General features: G+C 40.6%; 2 protein-coding genes across 3 annotated transcripts; both read left to right on the top strand.

Annotated features, from left to right (window-relative positions):
* The first annotated feature begins 4,073 nt into the window (after positions 1–4,073).
* snx22 (sorting nexin 22) lies at positions 4,074–10,831 on the top strand. Its single transcript, XM_062390447.1, has 7 exons — positions 4,074–4,381; positions 7,746–7,829; positions 8,080–8,184; positions 8,864–8,958; positions 9,281–9,313; positions 10,075–10,142; positions 10,265–10,831. The coding sequence occupies exons 1-7, from the start codon at positions 4,295–4,297 to the stop codon at positions 10,381–10,383; spliced, it is 591 nt and encodes a 196-aa protein (XP_062246431.1). The 5' UTR covers positions 4,074–4,294; the 3' UTR covers positions 10,384–10,831.
* Positions 10,832–12,867: 2,036 nt separating this feature from the next.
* On the top strand, positions 12,868–21,437 carry adpgk (ADP-dependent glucokinase). Of its 2 annotated transcripts, none has more exons than XM_062389362.1 (8): positions 12,868–13,075; positions 15,055–15,298; positions 17,118–17,343; positions 17,457–17,519; positions 18,138–18,258; positions 18,380–18,576; positions 19,162–19,260; positions 19,377–21,437. In XM_062389362.1, exons 2-8 carry the CDS (start codon positions 15,072–15,074, stop codon positions 19,935–19,937), a joined length of 1,494 nt encoding a protein of 497 aa, XP_062245346.1. In that variant the 5' UTR covers positions 12,868–13,075; positions 15,055–15,071; the 3' UTR covers positions 19,938–21,437. The 2 variants fall into 2 exon arrangements, with proteins under 2 accessions (XP_062245346.1, XP_062245345.1); XM_062389361.1 differs by having other exon boundaries at positions 19,374–21,437.
* Positions 21,438–21,779: the final 342 nt, after the last annotated feature.

The following is a 21,779-nucleotide window of genomic DNA, read 5'->3' as shown; positions in this document are numbered from 1 at the left end:
TAGAATTCAGTTCATTGTCGCGATAATTCATTTCAGCTTTTACACAATAACACAAGCTTACATATAATACATAAAGCCCCCAGTACACCAGTGACAAAAGTGAGATTTCTCAGGATGTGACGTCTTATTTGGACAGAAAGCTTTACTTTAACAGACGTTATCACCGTACCACACAGTCTGTACAAATCCTCGAAATAATGTTGTGTAACACCAGTTGGATTTTCTCTGCATTGCAATCTTTGGAAATTGCAGAAACGCATACAAATATTTTATTCAGTGTTCCTTGTAGTGTAGTGTGTCTTTATTACAAAAATAAGAGAACAGATAAAGCAGTTGAACAAATGCGATACAAAAATAACAAATATAAAACGAGAGTTTAATTATTATATATATCAGTAAACATGAAAAACTGTCAAAAAGATGCAAAACCATTATGAAGTTTATTCTGACTAAACAGTCTCATCACCCAAGAAATGTATTTGTTCTTTTTGTTAAGTTCACTAAAAGTAAGCAGATTAAAATTTGCTTGAGAACTGAAGACTTGACCAAACTGTGAAGAACTAAGTCGAGCTCTGATTGCAAACTTTATTTCCACGAACTGGGGCGACCCCTATCGGCAAAGATTGATATTTATGGACGTTCCCACAAGCATAGTTTTAGAATGAACGCTGCTTAATGCTTCTTCCGTGTGAGTATTTCCACCGTATGTTTTTGAGTTTTAACACACTGATGGACTGCTTCGGCTGTGTTCACCATAACCTGCCAACTATAATATGCAACACATTTTTACAGGAAATAAAAGTGACAGAAGTAGATTTTGTCCTAGACTAATCCAGAAATGAGGGTGATGAGTAGATGAAACAAGACCTCATAGAATATCATGAAGTAGCAGAAAGACAAGATGGTGGAGCACCAACATTCATCAGATAGGTTTCATTTTGCAGCTGGAGCACAGTCAAATTGTGTGCATGAGTTCAAGAATGCATCAGCTAACGCAATTATTCTGGATGACAGTGTTTTCTTTCATTCACGCAGCGGCTCGGACAAATGGCATCACGCTCCCCAGACCGGCTGGTATGTCCATCAGTGACGGAGCGGAGACCTGCCTCGAATCAGAGGAGTTTCACAGGAGGGTGTCCTGGTGCCAGCATGCAGGCGTGACAGGAAAACTCATTCACAACAACATACCGACTCCAGATGTTCAAATACCTGATATTTGTTTTTCACCATTTGCTTTAATGTCCTTGTGCAAGCACACCATGAAATCAAATTGTGCCTGTTATAAAGATTTACAATGGAAAAAGTAACAGAATAGAATACGGAGGAGCACCTCTTCTAACTAACTCTTTCGCCTGCCAGTGTCTCTGTGTGGCAGTAATCCTCCACCCTAACCCTTCATCTCTTTACCTCCACACCCACCTGTACACCAGCTTCCAGTATCCCAGAACACACAGGTCGCTTTTCATATATGTGTTGGAAATATGCTGCAAGAATGTTCAGAATCAATTACAAGATTCACATGAGGCTGTATTTGAGCTTTTTGGATGTATGTCATTATTAATGAGATGAAGACACAAGCTGTCCTCTATTGATCATAAAGTTCTTGCCTTTTTACATTTTCCTTTAATGGAGGGTCATATTCATTCAATCAGCCTTTAAAACCTGTAAGCTCTCAATGAATCAGCTGAAATATAAACTTTTTTTCCAAGACACGTCTGTCTGCTCATTAACTCTTTTACTGTGTGGCAGTAATTCATATTTATATAGTTATTTAAATCTTATTTCTGTTACTTCATTGACTTTGTCTGCATCATGAGTTTTAAATTAGCAACTTGTAATCGGCGAACTTTTGGCTATCTGCAATATTGACAGGATCTTTTTTTGTCGACCAACAGCCTGGAAATCTTTTTTTGCCGAGTCAGATTGATGTTTAAAATACAATCAACACGTGTTAGTGTGACTTGTGTTACAGCCACACAACCAAGACTAACTTCCTTCTCAATAAGGCCTGTATCTGCTGACTGTGTGTAAAGGATTCACACGAGCTGGAGTAAAACGCGGCGATGATGTAACAGGCAGGCAAAACAACAAATCACTGTTGTTTTTCTACCCCTGCTGTGATCTATGACTCTTCCAGGTCACATTTCTTCACAATAGAGTTGCTGAAGTAAGCTCCCCTGTGCCGAGCAACAAACAGGCCAGGGGGAAGATGTGAATCCCATGATGACAGGTCACAGGCCGAGCATGTGATTCTGGTTTAGATCGGCGTGTGGAAAATGATGTGTACATGGGATGTGAGGAGCGAAAGAGGAAACGCAGCAGGGCATTGTTCTGCAGCGCGGCACTCCGGTGATGTCTCCCTCCACTCAGTCTGTGGCTCGAAGAGGAAGCAAGGACCGTTTTTGGTTGTGTGTCTGGGTTTACATCCTTTTTTTTATCCCGTGAGATTTGTTGATTTACTTTGAGTTTTCAGTGTCAGTGGAAAGTGAACGTGGGATTTGAAAGTGAAATGTTTCAGACCCGCTAGCCTTGAGTTTAATCCCCTTTTTACTCAGTTTGCACACATCTGATTACTACGCTCATATAAATACATAGCTTTCAATAGAGTAATTCATATTTTTAGACACCTGATTATTGCAGGTCAAATGGGATTAGGGTTTAATTACTGCTGTAATATTGTGGCAAATTCTGAGAGTGAACCTTGAGTATTTATCCCATAACCCATGGAGGTTTTGTTTTCACCCCGGTCTGTTGGTTTCTCTGTGAGCAAGATTTTGTGCATATCTACATGTATGACACATCTTTTTCATCCTGTGCGATTTGGATTCTTCTATTTGTCATCGGTCGCGTGTTGGAAATGTCATCAACACACACACGCACTCGCTGCAATATTTTCTGGATGTTTTGCTGCTGTATTCACAGATAGATCACTCTGACATTTCAAGACGTTTCCCGGGGGGTGCTGGTAGGAAAAGTTCCATCAAATCTCTGGGGCATTTGAGTTCTCACACACAGCACAACTGGAAAATGTTAGGACTTCAGTGCATGTTTTTCGGTGGAGACCAAAACAAAGCTAGAAGGAGAGCATTATGATTTATATTAGGGGTGGTGGTGGCTCAGGAGGTAGAGCGTATCGTCCACTTTCCAGGAGATTGGTTCAATCCCTGCCTCCTAAGTTCCTGAACTCCTGAAAATCAAAATATAAATTCTCCCAAATGTTCATGAGGTGTTATTTTGTTGGGGCATTTGTAAAATCCTGACAACATGTTTGTTGCTCAAAGGTAAAATCTAAAGTTGAAAAATTTAAACCACCCACCTCTCCAACCTTTGTTTTGTAGTTTTGACTATGTTTCAATCATAATACTTAAGAAATCAACAAAACCAATGAATGCAACTTAGTGTTGTATTCAATGCGTCGGCCAGTCATGTCTTTACTAAGCAGATATTAACTCTGTGTGCACAACTTGTTGCTCTCACTATACCATGTCTTCTTTTGGCACTTCAGGCCTTGTTTGTGGTGGAAATTGTTGGGTTTCTATATAAAGTGCCATTTGTGGTGTGACGTAAAATCTAATGCAGACCATCAGACTGAGACAACCCGCTCACCACCTGTCACAGCTGCAGACACACAAACCCTGAACCCTGCTGAAAAGTGCCTTTTCCTAACCTTTGGACTACAGTTTATTCTCTCTCTCTCTCTCTCTCTCTCTCTCTCTCTCTCTCTCTCTCTCTCTCTCTCTCTCTCTCTCTCTCTCTGATGCTGTGTGCTGTTTGTCTGTCTCTCTGATGCTGTCTGTCTGTCTGTCTGCCTCTCTTTCTCTATCTGTCTCTCTCTGATTATATCTGTCTGTCTGTCTGTCTGTCTCTCTCTCTCTGTCCCCCCCCCCCTCTCTCTCTCTCTCTCTCTCTCTCTCTCTCTGATGCGGTTTGTCTGTCTGTCTCTCTCTCTCTTTCTCTCTGATGCTGTCTCTCTCTCTCTGATGCTGTTTGTCTGTCTGTCTGTCTCTCTCTCTCTCTCTCTCTCTGTCTGTCTGTCTGTCTGTCTGTCTCTCCATTTCTCTCTCTCTGATGATGTTTGTCTGTGTGTGTGTGTGTGTCTGTGTGGGGGGTTTGTCCAATTAGTGCGGAGGTGGAGCTCAGGAGGGAAGCGACCAGAGAAACGACAGACGGCTGAACTGTCGTCACGGTGTACTTCTTCCTCTCTAGTTCTCGGACTTGGATCAAACCGTGTGAAGTTCACCTCTCGACTCGTGATCGTCTGTCGAGAATCAGAGAAAAGAGCCGATCGAGTCCGATGGTGTATCAGGACGATTACCCGATGATCGAGGTGTCGATACCATCGATGGAAAAGGAAGTGGATGAGTCGGGAAAGTCCAAGAAGGTGAGGACGCGTCAGCTAGTCGTCAGGTGAAATATGTATTTCACCTGACACTTGGACGTGTTGTTTCCTCACACTGTGTCCTCGCTGGTTAAATCCACACAGTGTGATTGTGGTTAGCTGAAGGTGAGCCGAGCCGCCAGGTGAGCCAGGTTACCTGCTGGAACAGTGAAAGTCCGCTCAGCCCTGATTTCTCTACCGAGCTGCAGGAAATAGTCGGATCCCGTAAAGCTACCATCACAACAAGAGAATCAAAAAGACTTTGCTTCGACAAAAGTGACATGAAATGGAATAAAGTTCACATCGTGTTCATATCCGTCAACCAAACTTTAACCTTTAGTTTCACTCGTAGTCTTTCAGGTGTCTTTGTCTCTAACCTTTTATTTTTAACCTTGAACTTTTTACCATTTTAACTAATTTTAAAGCTCGGTTTTACTTTAACTATATTACTCTGATTTATTGAGGTGTCTAGAAAGGTGCCATGACATAAAAATGTGTTTATATTTTTTTACAATTTGTTGTTATTATCCACTCAGAAATAGTAGCTGGATTTAAGTCACTACAAATTTAAAAGCACCCGCAAGTTTTGCCCCCAAAATTCTGCTTATAGAAAGGCCTAGGAGCAAAATGGAGTCGAAAGTGTGCACCCATTATATTTCCATAACAACAACCAGTCAGACCAAGCTTAAATATCATTTCCTGGTCTCTCTCTTTTCCACCACTGCCCTCCGCTCACCCCAACCTGTCCAGGCTGATGATGGTCCACATTGATTCTGCTTCTGCCAGAAGAGTTCTCCTGTTAAAGGGATCTTTTCTCTCCACCGCCACTGATGTACTCACTCTTATGAGAACTGTTCGGTTTCTCTATTGTTTTTGTTCTGCATAAAATGGCCTTGAGATAATGTATTTTATGATTTGACGCTATACAAATATATTTAAATTGAATTGGATAATCTGTGTTTTTATTTAGAGCTGTACAAATATAATTAAATTATATAATTATGTTGTACAGGTCTACTATTTTATTACCAGATCCTTTTGCAGATGCATTTTAGAGCTGCAACATGGATCAAGTAGACAGGTGTAAATAAGGATTAAATGCAGCTTCATTTTCAGGCTCCTTTTATTGTGATTACTGAGACACTTAAATACAACAGAGCCATGTTAATGTGAGGACCTGTGGTTTTTCTACACTTCTCAAAACGAATTGTTCAAGTTGAAAATCTTTACTGTGCGTTGTATCATTTGTTGAGAACAAAATTACGTTACAACCGTCAATGGAAACCAAAATCATCAACCTATTGAGGACTGGATTCAAAACCACACTGAAAATTAAAGTAAAAAATTGTTCTCAGAGGCTGGTCCAACTTGCGTGACTTTTATCACAGCAACTCATAATGTGACTCAGTAGTGTGTATGGCCCCCATGTGCCTGTATGCACTCCTGACTACACCTGGTAATGCTCCTGGTGAGATGGAGGTTGTGTCCTGGTGTCTCCTCCCAGACCTGGATCAGGGCATCAGTGAGCTTCTGGACAGTCTGTGGCAGTACTTGGCGGCATCGGTTGCACCGATACATAAAGTCCCATAGGTGCTCATTTGGATATAGGTCAGGGGAACAGGAGGACCACTCAACAGCACAAATGCCTTAGTCATCCAGGAACTGCCGAATCTCTCTGGCCACATGAGGCCCGGCATTGTCCTGCACCGGGGGGAACCCAGGGCCCACTGCATCAGCATAAGGTCTGAGGATCACACTGAGGATTTCATCCCAGCACCTAACAGCAGTCTGGTACCGTTGGCTATGACATGGAGCTCTGTGCGACCCAGTGAATATGCCTCCCCAGATCATCACTAACCCACTGCCAAACCGGTCATCTGGATGATGTTACAGGCAGCACAACATTCACCACAACTTCTCCCAGACTCTTTCACGCCTGTCACTGGTGGCACTGTGCTCCGTGTGAATCTGCTCTTATCAGTGAAGAGAACGGGGCGCCAGTGGCGGACCTGCCAATTCTGGTGTTCTCCGGTAAATGCCAATCGAGCTGAACGGTGCTGGGCTGTGAGCACATGTCCCACTGGAGGTCGTCGGGCCCTCATGCAGTCTGTTTCTGACAGTTTGGTCCGAAACATGCACACCAGCCTGCTGCAGGTCATATTGACTCTGACAGTACTACTCCTGTTCCTGCTTGCACAAAGGAGCAGATACCGGTCATGTGTGAAATTGATTCACAATCCCTTTTGCTTCCTAAATGGACAGATTGATATCCCTGAAGTTTAACTGACTTACTGTTATGCAGTGACGATTAAATCCCTCATTTCTTTGAGCAGTGTAATATTTAAAGTCAAAATGTTCTGCTGCGAAAGGGACTTTTAAATGCCAACCCTCTCTCTACTTGAAGATACCCTGTTGCCATGTTTGTATTACAAGAAAGGTTTATTTGATATTGTTGGTTAACACTAGAATGGCACAGTCTCCAAAATGCCCATATTGATTTTAACAATAATAATAATAATAGCAATAACTTAATAATAGTTTGGATACATGCACCATTACACCCCTACTTTCTGTCTATCAGTCTATCTGTCCGACAGTCCGTCCAGGATACATACATACACCTATATATTTGCAAGATGATATCCATTTTGAATGAACTAAAGTAAAAGTGCATATAATAATCATGTTGGCCTCCACCTCATTCACCTGCCAGAGAGGATGGCATGAAACATACATATCGAATGTTCTCAACACTCAACAATTCAGTTTATGTTGAGATTTGATATTGAGTAAAGGTGGAGACGGTTCTGTGTAGTGTGATCTGATTGTGTTACTGGTAAAAACAAACATGGAATCTGAAGCTCTGTGTCTCCTCCTAGTGGAGACATTATGTTATTGAATGATGATGCAAACTTGTAAAGAATAACAAAATAAAACTGTTAATACTGAGAATCTAAATGTGACTGTAATGATCTTTACAACTCTAAAAGTGTTTTTCTTTTTCTCCAACATTGTTTTAGTCCTTATTTTTTAACCCTTCATTTAAATTCACTTCCTTACATGGTAAACTGAGAAACTAACTTTTTAATGTTATGTTTCAGGAGAGATTAGTATTAGAATATTAGTTGAGATTGTTAGTTTATATTCAGTTTTACCTTATTCACCTTCTTCTAAACATTGTGAAGAGCAGTTTAAAGCTTTGTTTGTCTGTTTAAGTTATAATTCCTCATTGGTCTCTGCACTCTGAATAATATTAGACCAAATCAAAGAAACCTGTTTGTTTGAAAGGACTTAACCTCTTGACTTAAATGTCAAATACTGTCATCATAAATAGTTATTGTTTTCCTTTTCTGTTTCCGGTTTGCAGCTCTTCAGAGTGGAAGTCTTGTTTAATGAGAGGAAACATTATGTGCTCAGAAGAGGCAGCGAATTCCAGACTCTGCACAGAAAAGTATGTACATGCAAGAGTTCACACAGTGTTTCTGAATGATTCCAATGTATGTATTAGATGTTGCCTAAAAGAGTAAAGTTCACATTGATTTAGTGGATTTAAAATCCTAACAAGCTTTTTTTAGCCTCCTGACGCTAAGTATTTTGGGAATCAGTGAAAAAAAAATCACCTATTAACAAATAAGCTGTTAAGTAGTGTAACCATTTCAACCATTTGATTTGAAGGTTCTTGTCCTTGTGGTTTTCCGCAGCTCAAGAAGATCATTCAGACTCCGGACTTCCCGAGCAAGAGGAACCCTCACCTGAGGACCAAACCTGGGGAGCAGAGGAGGCAGGAGCTGGAAGATTACGTCCAGGTAAAACATCCACGTGTCCACGCAGTGAGGTGGGATCTCCTTCAGGTGCAAGGAGCACCACTTCAGTGTGGCCTTGTGATTTTATGTAGCTGACAGTGATTTTGACCCCATTTAAAGATATAATATGTTTCAATTCTTTATGAAAATGTCAGAACATGACTAGACCTCGTGTATATTTAGTTGACAATGTTCAAACCCATAGAAATATCCACTGATATTCAAGGTAACAGGACATTTCATTTTGGTCGCCTTTAGTTGTGTAATATCCACTTAACCCCTGGCTCTGTCCATCTCTGCTATAACTTCAAACGTCTATGACCAAAGGAAAAACATGTTTTTTTCTTAACTTAAACCTTTATATGTTACCTAATAGTTCACTCAGTTTTATGTTTTAATATATAATGGTTGTCGAAAAAAGTAATAGAATTGTGAAACACATCAGATATACTTACAAACTACATACTAACCTTTTTATTTAAGAAAGAGCTTAAACTTGGCTGGGCTCAGTTGAAATATTTGTGTACAAACTAAATATTTTATAATATTTGACTTTAATCAGAATGATCACTCACTGATCATATTTATTCTTAAACCTTTGACAAGACAAGCTTCAACTTTCACACTTGATTTTTTTTTTATCCAAAAGTTAATGTTTTTTTAATTTCTCTCGTTTTCCCAGGACATCATCTATCAAAATGAAGACGTGCCACAGGTGCTGCTGGACTTCCTCCACGTCCGACACTTTCATACAGGAAACAAGATCAGCAGTATGGAGTAAGTCCTTCACCTCAGACTCCTCTGTCTTCGCCCAGAGGTGCTGGACACGTTGCTTTATTTAAATCCTCTATGTTTGGGCAACATGTCTCCATAGTGTTTCATTGAACATCTATAAATTTACAGGACGTAACACAAATTTTAAAGAGAAATGTACAATAAGTTTCTGTATCTTGGTAAGTTGTATTTTACTCTTTCTTAAGACATTTCTAAACAAAAGGAAGCTACTTTCTGTACCAATTATCATAAAGCAGCCTCTGTAATCTGCCTTTTAGAGTTGTGAACTAAGGACCTTTTTGACCGTCTTCTGCTCTAATTTCAGATCACTCGATGATCTGGACAGTCGGGATTACAGGTAAAATTGTAAAATATTTGTGTTTCAATCTTCTCTCTAATTGTGTGGTAACAGTATATTGCTGTGCTGTGTACTTTCTTTTATCTCTGCAACAGGATTAAAACTTATCTTACAGTGCTTCTAGAAAACTATTATTTCAACGAATAAAACCATCACTCAAATTTCGGAAAATCCTAAACAACATCAGGGAATCGATATTTGTTTTGAGAAATATTTAAGAAAAGGCCGAATGAGTTTAGTGATCTTATCGTCAAGGGTAAGGTATATTTAAGTTTAGGGGCAAGGACTCCAAATGGACAGTCTCCCTTCATCTTCACTGGCACTGATGAGCCGACCTCAGAGACTAAACTTAAAATCTGCACATACATTTCTTGGTATGATTGTAGTTAAAGATCTTCAAGCACTAAATGATGAGGAAAATGGTCAACACTTACTGTTCAGTATCTTACCGTTTGAATTTTTTTTTAATTTGAAATGGATGTTTAATAATGAAATTATAATGCGAATCCATAATAAAAACGACTTACCAGCAACTACCATTACTATTATTTTAAGTAAGTCTTGACACAGTCCATTTCTTGCTCTGTCCTATTCCTCTGTATATCGTAAAAACATCTTTGCCAGCATCAAGCCACTTTCTTCTTCTACTATCCAAAGTACACCACAATTTGAAATGCTTGTAGGGTAAAAGTTAATATTAGTAAACATAACTTCACTGTTACTAGAGTACAATCTATAACATTCTGTTTGTGTCTCCTCAGTTTTTCGTTACCACAACAGCGAGTGTGTGGCTTTTTTAAGGATCCTTATCTCTCCAAACGCACATCAGGTGAGACTTTACACCATCCTGAGTCATTATCAAACATTTTAACACTAAGAGACTGTGACCGAATGTGAACCTCTGAGAATGTCCTTGTCCACACAGTGTAAACCCAGAGCTCTGTCTTGCAGATCTTCCAGACATTGTTGTGGATGGAGTTCTTCATGGTTTTTACCCGCGGGATGTCCGGGTCAGCTTCACTGCCCCCACGTTCACAGAGCCTGACCCCACTGCTTCTATAGAGGCCTGAGCTTATTACTGTGGTGTTGCAGTTAAGGAGAATTAAGAGAGATAAATGAATAGGCCTCTGTTTACAACCGGCAGGACCAGTTTTGTTTGGCTCCAGTGGGACTGAAAGCCGTCACCCAGCCTTTGTTGTTGTGATGCTCAACCCATTGTGTCTTCAGCTGTTTGGGGATCTCATATTTAAGAGGACGACCAGAATTCTTCTTGAAAACTGGGCTCAAGAAGAAGTCAGACTCGCACAGTAGATGCAATGTGTGTGTGTGTGTGCGAGCGTGTACGTGAATGTCTGTATTAATTTAGCCATGAAAATAACACACACTGATTTTTATCAGGCTGTGAAGCCATAAGCCAACAGGGCAGATTTTAAATGCACACAAGGCCTTTTGTGCATCTTACTGATTCCGTTCAGATGTGAATTTAACTTTAAAATAAAGTTGTTGTCTTAATTTGAAGTTTATGGAGCAAAGTTTACATTTTTTTTTCCATTCAATTTTCCAATATAGAAGTAGGGTATGGTGAAATGACAAAGGTTGCATTAAGTAAGCCTGTACTGTTTAGGTGTTATGTCACACTCCATCAGTTTTAAACGTGGAATTCATAGGTTTTATAGAGTTGGATTTAAGAAAATCGTTTTATTCATGTGCAATCTATAATAAAGAATCAAACACATTGTTGAACAAGAGAACATTCTTCTGTGAGAGAAGTTAAAAGCTGCAAATATGACTGATCTGAAACGTGCTGATCCAATTTGTAGCTTTTTCGTGAGAGAATCAGAAGAATCTGAATTATTTTATTTGACAAGTATATTTACACACACAGGAAATTACCTTGGTGTGGTTGGTGCATTTGTACATAAAACAACAATCGAACATAAAACAATATATACAGTAAGAACAATAGTTATGGGCACGTGCGGTGCTAAGGTGCAGCCCAGACAGACGCTTTTAATGTGAAATAACAAACTATTGAAACTCTAGCAGAAAAGATTGAATCCATACAGGATCAATATAGTAAGAATCATAGTGAGAATAGAAGTTTGCTGGGCCAGTATATGTGCTCACAGTGATACAGACTTAAAGATATCGTGTCCTTGAAAGGGAAACAATTCAGGAGTTTATGCAAAAATTGTGTTACAATTTATTCTTTTAACACACAAATATTTCCTCAGAAAACCATTGTTATAACATAGTTAATCCATAGTTTTGAAACACGAACAGTGTGAATTCAAACCAAGATCGATTGAATTTAAGTACATGACATCTGAGCTTTACAGACTGTGGGGGGAGGGGTGGGATGAGCAAGGCTGAAGCTGCCCCAGGTGAAATAGTTTACAAGCTGCAACAGGCAGTTCAGGTAGGACATAATAGGTCATGTGCCTGAGGGGCAAGGCAGGAAGATATAGTTTGAGTCTTTAATTATGTTATTTGATTGTGGTTTACTGGTGTGATTAACCTCCTGTTTGGTTCATGATAGTTCCAGGTGGACAATCTCGGAAGAGATACAAGGGACAAAATCAGGCAGAAAAATGCTATTTTCTTGAATAATCAATACCTAATTTGATCTATAAAACAATAAGAATAAATGTCCATCACATCAACAACTGTTTTGTTTGTCTGACCCATGGTCCGAAACCTGAAAATATTCAATTTACATCAAATCCTTACACCGAGAAGCCATAACCATTATTGGCCTTCTTGCTTGAGTGGAATGACTGTAATGACAGTATTTCTCTGTCATTCACTTATTGATATTCCAAGTAGTCAGCTCTTATATGTAGTTAAAAGTGGGTTTGTTTGTTTTGGACGAACCCATTCAATTTTGGTGCAGATCTTGAAGGGGGGGGGGGGGGTTCCAGGATTTTTTTTCTTTCCACTCTCTTTATCATTGAGAGATATGTTTTTGTCTTTCTTTGCATTTTCGTCAATTGGGTGCAGATCCAAATAAAACTCTGGATCAATTGAATTTAATGTGGTTTCATAAAGGGACTGTTGGATCTTGGCGTAAGAGTGCGCTCCACTGAGTGCTATTCTCGTTTAAACCATAATAACAAATGGATAGATAAAAATAGTGCATTTTCTAAACTATTCATGTAAGAGGAGTTTATCCCCTCAATAAACTGGGGCGCGGGGATAAACAGGCCTTTTTATACAGCAGAACATATACCGTCTGCTTCTGACTAGTAAAACATGCAGGTCAGTGTTGACAGTTACAGGAGCCTGACATGTGTTGAGTGATTCTCAATAGGAAGAGGATCTGAAACTCAATGTATGTGGAGATGTGTTTGAGGACTGTTTGCTAAAATACCCTAGACTTTAAGTATATTTAGTTAATCCATTTATTTCGATCTATTTATGTAGCCATGTAGTTCTAATTCCTTTTTCCTTATGAAGTTGTACAAAATGTTCTTAATAAAGTTGTGAAAAAACTCACTGGACATACTGTATCCATGAGCAGGTCTGGTGCGCATGCGCGGAGCGGTCGACGGAAGCCGGTGTGGCTCTCAGCTGTGTGTGTGTGATTTGTCTCTTCGATGACTTGCACAGCCGGAGCTCAGTGAGACTCAGCCGCATCAGCTCTTCTCCTCCCAGCACCGGCAGCCTCCACCAGACTAATGCTGTGTGTGTGAAGTGTCGCGTGTTGCCGGACTCTCCTCTTCCTCCTCACGGACAAACCCGAAGCCCGCAGTCACTTTGTCGGTACGTCCCGCTAACACGCATCCGTGAAGCCCCTTGGTTTGTCCGAGGCTCTGGGAAACAAACGGAGGTGTAGTGTCCAAAAGTGTCCTCCTCGGAATGAGCCGAGCTGGCTAAAGCTACTGTCAGATTAGCTTTGATTGACTGAAGTCCCGGATACAGGCTGCGTGCTGGTGTTAGCATGCGAGCTAAGTGAGTTTCCACGTTAGCAGGAAGTCAGCTGTAGCACTGTTTAGTGGGGATCAGGCTTCTCTCTCCAGTCCCATTGAAACTTAATGTCAGCGCTGCGCTGTCCTTTTGCTTTCATTATGTGCCCGACTCGTTACCAGCTGCTTCTCTTCGTCTGTATCTTCTCTGTGTATCTTCTCTGTGTCATGCTCCCTGCAGGGCTGCCACTCTGCAGGCGCAGTTTAAAGTTAAATGCTCATGTTCTCCTCCCTGTGCTGTGACAGAAACAGTGTCCCTCACGGGCTCAGTGAACTGGACTTGGTTTTCCGTGCAGGTGGAAATGTGGAGATCAGCTACTGAGTTAGAGACTGAATTAAAACAGGATTATCTGCAAAGGGGGGGAGTGGCTCGCATGCTATGTAGATTGTACTCTAAAACAAACTGGGTGACACTTGATCAGGAACACAAGTTAACACCCGGTGAGGCCTCCCTTGCTCTCAAAACACTTTTAGTTATACTTGCACGTTGCTTTATCCCTCTGGAAGTAGCCATTAAATGATGAGTTACTTGTGGACATGGTCAACAATAATAGTCATAGGCAGTTCTCAGCTGATTCATAGGTATTAAAGGGATAGTTCACCCAAAATGCAGATGGAGGGGCGGGTAAAGTGTTGGAGTCCACAAAACACTTTTGGAGTGTCAGGGGTAAACAGTGCTGCAGCCAAATCCAAGTTAATGGTGACCACATTTTCAAATGTGGAAAAAAACAAACAACAGAAAACAACATAAAATGCCTCCACACTGCTCCTGTGGTGTCATCCAAGTGTCCGGAAGCCCCAACATTCAAATTCAAAGTCTTCCCTGATGTGTATATCTGAGTGAACTATTTTGAATACGTCTTATGTGCTAAGAGAGATAAAACATGTCCAGCAATTCACTTAAAACTCAGTTAAAGTCTGAACAAACCATTTTAACATGACAGGCATGCATATTAAGTCTCGTGACCCCCTCATAATTCAAATATTGAAATGTGTCCAATAATATAAAAAGCAACATTAAAAAGGACAGAAGTGGGTAGCTTTTTAAAATTGAATAGAATAATTGTCTCTGATCTGACAAGTTCAGGCGGTCTGTTCCAGATGTGAGCGGCATGAAAGATAAGAGCAGCTTCACACTTCTTAGAGCTAACTTTAAGAACCATAGTAGATCTGAACCAGATGACTTGTGAGGTTGATGGACAAGCACTAAAAGTACATTCTTAGAGCCACTAGTAGCCACCAGTGCAGTGATTTGAGAACCACTGTGCTTTGTTCGAAATTTAGCAGATTTGTTCTTGATCGGATTCTTTAGATGGTTCAATGCAGATTTATGCAACTGCACCAGTTTACCTTACTTATAGTTTTTCAGGGTACCTAGCATGTATGTTAGTCCTCCACAGTCCTGTTGACTCTCTCTTCATGTTTTCCCACAGTGACTCCATGATGTTGAAATCAGGGCCCAAACCATTTGAAGCAGGTTCTTCTTGTTTCTAAAAGATAGTTCTCTCTTAAAGCTGCTCTCAGAGATGCAATGAACTCTGCATAATCTCCTGACATTCTACAAAGGGGCTGTGTGTGAGACAGCAAATGTCTGAGTGAGAGCCTCTGGACTTTCTCCAGAGTTTCTCCTGCCAGGTCCCTTGTAGAACCCCAAGATAATGTGTTACCCGAAACTTAAACACGGGTGTGGTCATGAATGCATCTGACCATTGAAACTCTGGAGTCTTTCAGAGCCAGTTGTGCAGACAGGCTTTTAACTGTTTTCCTCTGTTGCAGGAGTGTGTGGGAGCATCATGTGGAGGAAGGCTTCAGCCGCGGCCCTGCTGGCTTTAGCTGTTGGATATTTCTACCCAGGCAGCTCGGAGCTGCCAGAGCAGATTCTGCAGTACATCAACCTGCCGGTGTTTTGGTCATCATCTCACACTCTGAGCAGCCAGAAGAGCGGGGAGCAGGTGATCTCTGCTGCCTGGGAGACTCTCATTACTTTACCAACACGCCAGTGGAGCAAAGTGGCCGTAGGGTGAGTGACCGAGCTCTTTACACAGATCCTGTTTAGGCCTGGTATTAACATCAATTCTGAGTCATCCCATCACAAGTGGTCAGCTTGAGGTACATGCATCGTCAATGCATCTTAAGATCTAAACTAAACACCAGGACACTACGGTATGAAGACTTGCATCTTCCGGTCTTGCGATAACAATTATAGTCCTGTTAGATCAAATGAATGGATTCGCTGGAGTGCTTTTACTTTGAAACGAGTTCTGGAAGTGTTTGAAATACATTTGTGACATAGACAGATAAACATTGGGGTTCACTGCAAAATAAGCTGAGAAAAATATCTTTCACTTGAGTTTAAGTGTTTATCGGATGAAGGTTTGTCACCAACAAATAGTTGCAACACTTTCTGTATGCGTGTGTCAAAATAAAAGCGTTTCTGTTGACGGAATCCATTCTTTTGTTTAAAACGTTTTTTTATTGTGAAATATTGTCAGGAGCTGAAGCTGCACAGCTTCATACTGTGTAGTACTGGTATTTACACATGAATACTTTTATATAAGGAAATTGTCATATTTATGGCCATATTCAAGGAAAACCTTAAATGCTTAAACATTTAACTGAAGTAGAAGCTCCTCTGCCAAACATATTGTTGAACTGAGAAACTAAATATTGTGCATGGAACCGATCTTGTAAATAAATATGAATTGATCTTAATGTGAATATTGTGCATTGCATAGATAAAAGTTGCAGTACTACCTATCTTTGTGTGTAGTTATGCTCGTACATTGAGCCTTTAACTGAAATTGCAGAAATAGTAAACATGACCCTCCTAAGTGGTTTTTTTGGAAGATATCAAGGTGGTAGATCTCAATGTGAAACAGTGGATGAACTTAACACTGCCCACTTTTAATACCAGGTCTGAACAGGGTCTAGGAAATATCTTTCTTTAGTCTCAAAGCAGTCGCCTGTAGTTGGTAATCATTCCCACGTCAGTGCCCCTGCAGCTCCTCTGAACACTGTGGCATGTTGATAGGCTGCAGGCAGTCAGCTCTGCTAGTCACAAGGAATTTATTATCAAGGGTCAATCCCAGCTCGGAGGGCGTGCTCCAAGATTGGGCTCCCCCAGTGAATTATATTACTGTCTACACCTATAGCCTTTAGGCTGCTTTAGAGCAGCCAGCACCCACATCAGCATTTTTTTAAAATAGGGGGAAGGTAAGGATTAACTGGAACTGAGGGTCTGCCCACAGTTTGTTTCTACCAATGAGAAAAGTAAAGGGAGAAATATCTTAAAATGTAGAATATTTCAAAGTGAATCAGAATATGTAGCTGGGGTACATTTACGAGAGAGGTTTAGCCTGCTGCAGTTAATAGAGTGACTTATACATGTTTGTGTGTTAGATGTTAGCAATAACTAAAATGTTATTGTTTCAAATATGGTGTTATGTCAAATGTATATGGGTAAAGAAATAGTAATTGACTAATCCATCAGTTTTTTGCTGCTCATCTATTTTTTATATTCTGTGTATTGCTGGGAAGTATTGTGACCTACAGCTAGGAAAAATGTCAATTTTTACAAATCATTTTCAGCCTAAATATTCTTACTGACTTATATGATATTTAAAAGTTCTTGAATTTAAACTGGTGAACCAGGAGAATATCTGGTTAAAACAAGCAGACAATGTGACTTTTTAACTCATTTTTCTGTATCTTCCTTAAAAACCTGTATTCTATATCTTGTATTATTAATAATTCCAGCCTAAATTTAATACATTTTTATCTTATTAATAACTCATAGTAAGTGTTTCTCCATAACTGTGATGGTGTCCTCCCGGGTTCAGGGTAAATGCTTGTGTGGATGTGGTTGTCTCTGGAGTGGGACTCCTGCAGGCTCTGGCTGTGGACCCTGGCACCGGCCTGGATCATGAAGTCTTACACTCCAAAGAGGACTTGAAGGAGGCCTTCATCCATTACATGGGGCGTGGAGCAGCCGCTGAGCGCTTCTTCAGCGATAAAGAGGTCTTTCAGTGGATCGCACGAGCAGCCGCAGAATACCCCGGTGCAAAGGCAAGACAAACTTATTCCTTAAACTCTCTCAAAAGACTAAATTATTTTAATTTGAATTACTCACTTTGTAAATTGCCCTCTTTCTGATCAATTTTACTTTTGTTCTTTTTCAGCTGTATGTGGGAGGGAATGCCGCCCTCATTGGTCAGAAGCTCGCCACCTACCCTGACCTGACGGTAAGATTCTACTTCTGTCACAAACTCTTAACATAAATTAATGAACTATTAAAGATTTGAGTGACCCTTAATTAACCATCACTGATTTAAGGTGGCTAGTTGAACCAGTGTCAGGTAGTTCAGTAGTACAGAGAAATGTTTGAGTGCCTCTCTTGCAGAAATCCATAAACTAGAGAAATAATGAACATGATACCAGAAGCTGCATTCTCAGTACTGCATTTCTAAAACCCAAGTTTTGAAAGTTTATTCCACTTAAATTCTAGCAATTTCTGTTAGGTGGCTGAGTAAGGAAGAATTTGATGTTAGATCTGAAATGTGGTCCTGAAAGTGCAGCCCCCGGTAGATCAGAAACCCGGTGTCGAAAAATGGGAAGCATATCACAGGAGAACAAGTTTTTACGTGATCAAAAGTTGTATTTTGCAACCACGTGGACACAGAATTATAAAATGATTCAGAAAACCTGGGTTAAGAAATATGATTCTTAACCCAGGTTTAATAGATTGTTGAAATCCCCATGTTATACAAAACTATTTGAAAAATAGAGTAAGTCCACTACATGAATACTAGATTTGTTCAGTATGTGATCGTGGTTGAGTGTCAATATTTTTCACACCCCAGGTTTTGTTATGTGGTCCAGTCGGTCCTAAACTTCATGAGATGCTGGATGAGCAGATTGTCGTCCCACCAGAATCTCTTCAGGAGATGGATGAATATCACCTTATTCTGGAATATAAAGCAGGTAGAGCGAGAGAACACCCTGCACCTCCTTCCATATCAGTTGTCCTTACCTTGATCCCATTTAGATCCCTGTTAATGTGTGTAATACAACAGTTGTGTCTGGTCTTGTTCACTGTCTGTAGGTGAACAGTGGGGCTCAACTCGGGCGCCTCAAGCCAACCGCTTCATCTTCTCTCATGACGTGTCCAACGGGGAGATGAGCTCACTGGAGACGTTTGTGGCGAGTCTGGAGGAGTTTGAGCCTGAGCTGGTGGTCCTGTCGGGGCTCCACATGATGGAGGGTCAGGGCAGAGAGCTTTGGGAGGAGCGGCTGAAAGAGGTCACTTCAATAGAACAAACTTCAATCGCTGTATCGAAGCAAAATCATGTCTGCTTTTTTCATAGATGTTTGATAATTCTGTGAAAAGTAAAGATGAAGGATCATTCATATGTTCTTCTAGTTTATGGTAGTTAATATTATGGAAAAAAGTTAGTATTTAATATATAATTAAATGGGAAAACAGGGGAAAAAAAGCAACACATGAAGCAACAACAGCCAATACAAATTTATTGTGTTGTCAAATTAAATTTATATTGACACTGCTCCACACTTTAATCACAACAATAGAAACGTGTCTCCTTTTTAGAACTTTAAGAAACCAACACTCTTCAACCACTTCTCAGATCATATTTACTCTTCTCTATTGAAAAGGTTTTTTTCACAGAGCCTTGAAGTGACTTTGACTTCGCTTTGAACATATTTTTTATTATTTCAGGGTTGATTTTGCGCTAAAGAAAGAAATTTTACGCTGTGGGCCTTTTTAAAACCTGCATACTTTTATTTAAGCAAATTCTTCCTGCATTATTTATATTATATTGTCTTCATGGTCATACAGCAGTGACTCAAATGACTTCCTCTTTCCAGGCTGTGTCGGCCATATCTGACATCCGTAAAGATATTCCCATCCACCTGGAGCTGGCAAGCATGACCGACAAAGACTACATGAACAGCATCATGCAGGAGGTACATGTGGAAAACAGTTCACCGAGTCCCTGTCACAGAAAAGGTCAAAATGTCACTAATCCCTAAACAGGTCTGTATATTTAACATTTTGTTTTTTGCCTGTTTCCTGTTAGCAGGTTATGCCAATTGTCAGCTCCATCGGGCTGAACGAGCAGGAGCTGCTCTTCCTCTCTCAGGCCGGCGAGGGGCCTCATGCAGACATGGAGGCCTGGAAAGGCATCCCTGATGTGGGGCAGGTCAGCGACATCCTCCTCTGGATCCTGGAGCAGCACGGCCGCACCGACCAATCGTCGGAGGCCGACCTCACTCGCATTCACTTCCACACACTGGCTTACCACATCCTGGTTACAGTGGAGGGGTACTGGGCGAATGAGGCGGCAGCAGTGATGGCTGGAGCACGAGTGGCCAGCAGTCAGGCCTGCGGGCTCCAGTCGGTTGATATTAGCAAAGTGGAGCTAAAAGCCCCGCTAGAGTTTCACAGCTCGCACTTTGAGCCACGAGAGAAGTTGTCCCTGAACCCAGCAGAGCCTGTTGTGGTGTGGCGGCGCGGAAACGTCACTTTCCACCTCACACCGGTACTGGTCTGCAAACAGCCGCTTCGGACAGTTGGGCTCGGGGATGCCATTTCAGCAGAGGGACTAGTTTACTCCGAGTTGAAAACCCAGCAGCCCTTCTGAGGTTTGCTTCAATGTGACACTCTTCTGGAATATGTTGATCAGATGTGCTGAGAAGACCCAGTGACGTTCCCCCTGCAGCTGTAGTTGTTAGGTTGGAGTCATGTTTCTGAACCAGTTCAAACCACTGTGTCCTGAGCCAGGTTCAGGGGCGTCCTTCCCAATGTGCTGAATGGCGACAATTTAAATCCTGCCTGATGACTCCTCCAGTCTGCTTTAGTCTTCTCTGTCCTCCCTACTCTTACACCCACTGGCTGATGTAGAAACTGAGGCAGAACCCAACAGAGCTGGGTCTGACTGGGCTGTGAGGTGGCCGGACTCTTTGCACATGGCTCAGATAAAAGCCATCATCACAAACTCCAAAGAGTTTTGTTGGCTCGCACCTAATTTACATTAACCTGCATATCTTCAGTACGCTGTGCCTTGGGAAAATCTAAAGTTATTGTTAAAATATTTTATTTCTATTTCAGAGCCAAGCTAATTAATTCTCCCTCCGATACATATAAACACACACTTAAGTAATATAACTCTAAACTGAAGAGGTATTCTTGATGTTCTTTGTATCTCGTCAACTTTTGGTGCATCCACTTCAAATTGAAACATTCTTTCTCCCACTGGTGTCGGACTTTCCACACAAACACACACTTGTTGTTTATGCTACTTTTCCTGAAAGGATGAACTAATACTAGTGAGTGAGACAGCTTTTGTGTTTTCTCAGTTTTTTGTCCAAACATGCCAAATTTAACGATGCTTCATTTTGGATACTCCACAAAGCACAGACAACAGTTATCATCTCTGTTGTTTGTACATTTCTGATGCAGAGTTGTTATCTTCGTTTTCAAATAATATACTGAAGTGTTACACGCTTAAATGCCAACTTTTATGCAGTAAAGCTCCGTTTACACTCAGATTCAGTTGGCAGTAAGTTAAGGGAGAATAAAACTTGAAATTGTGGTGTAGGACACATGTTATCAGGGTTACTGTTGTTTGTACAGATTCTTTCTTTTCATGTATTGATTTCTCACGTCTAAAAATGTGATAACGTAACACGATTGGCTAGGAAATCTCAAACGCTTCCAGTGTAAGAAACCTGATTTGATATTTTAGCATATAAGCATATTTGCTGTTCGTTTTTTCTTTTTTTATTTCCTAAAACGCCTGCATCATGTCAGAAGTACAGTATGTAACTGTCAGAACAATGTGTATTGTATACCTCAACTTGCCACTGAAGGCATGCAATAATAATAGTCTTAATGCAAACGTACAACAGAGAGATGTATGGCATTCAGCGGATTCAATTCTTTGCACTATTACGTAGTGGTAGGTGTGCCTGCAAAGGTGAATGTAACCATAGCCCTCCCCCCAACACCCCATTTTTTTTTTAGCAAGTACAATCTATTCAACTTATTCACTTCATTGTTCGTCTCATGTTTTTAACAATTATAACTGTCGACAAGTGTCATTTACTTGTAGTAGTCATTAAAATGTGTATAAACAGTAGAATTTGGCTCGTTTGTGATTGTGTCGCTGCAGAATATGGAATATATTTGTAGTTATTGTTGAAATTATTTGAATCATCAAGGTCTTGAATGAAAAAACAATGTGTGACTATTTTAAAATAATCATCCAAAACTTGTGCTCTGGGAAAAAGTATTGAGTTTTTCTTGCTTTCTTATTGCAAACTGCAGCTGCTCCAGGATCTTAAACCTCAGGAGCGCAAAAACACTCCAGTTCAATGTTTCGCTTATCTTGCGGGGATTCGGTTGATTGAGAATTTGCTCATGATAATGCACCAATACATTACACTTTCAAGATCCTTTTACAGAGCCTTGCCTTAATACTGAG

This window comes from Platichthys flesus, chromosome 6, assembly GCF_949316205.1.
Source record: "Platichthys flesus chromosome 6, fPlaFle2.1, whole genome shotgun sequence".
Classification (NCBI taxonomy): domain Eukaryota; kingdom Metazoa; phylum Chordata; class Actinopteri; order Pleuronectiformes; family Pleuronectidae; genus Platichthys; species Platichthys flesus.
This window is presented reverse-complemented; position numbering and strand designations above follow the sequence as displayed.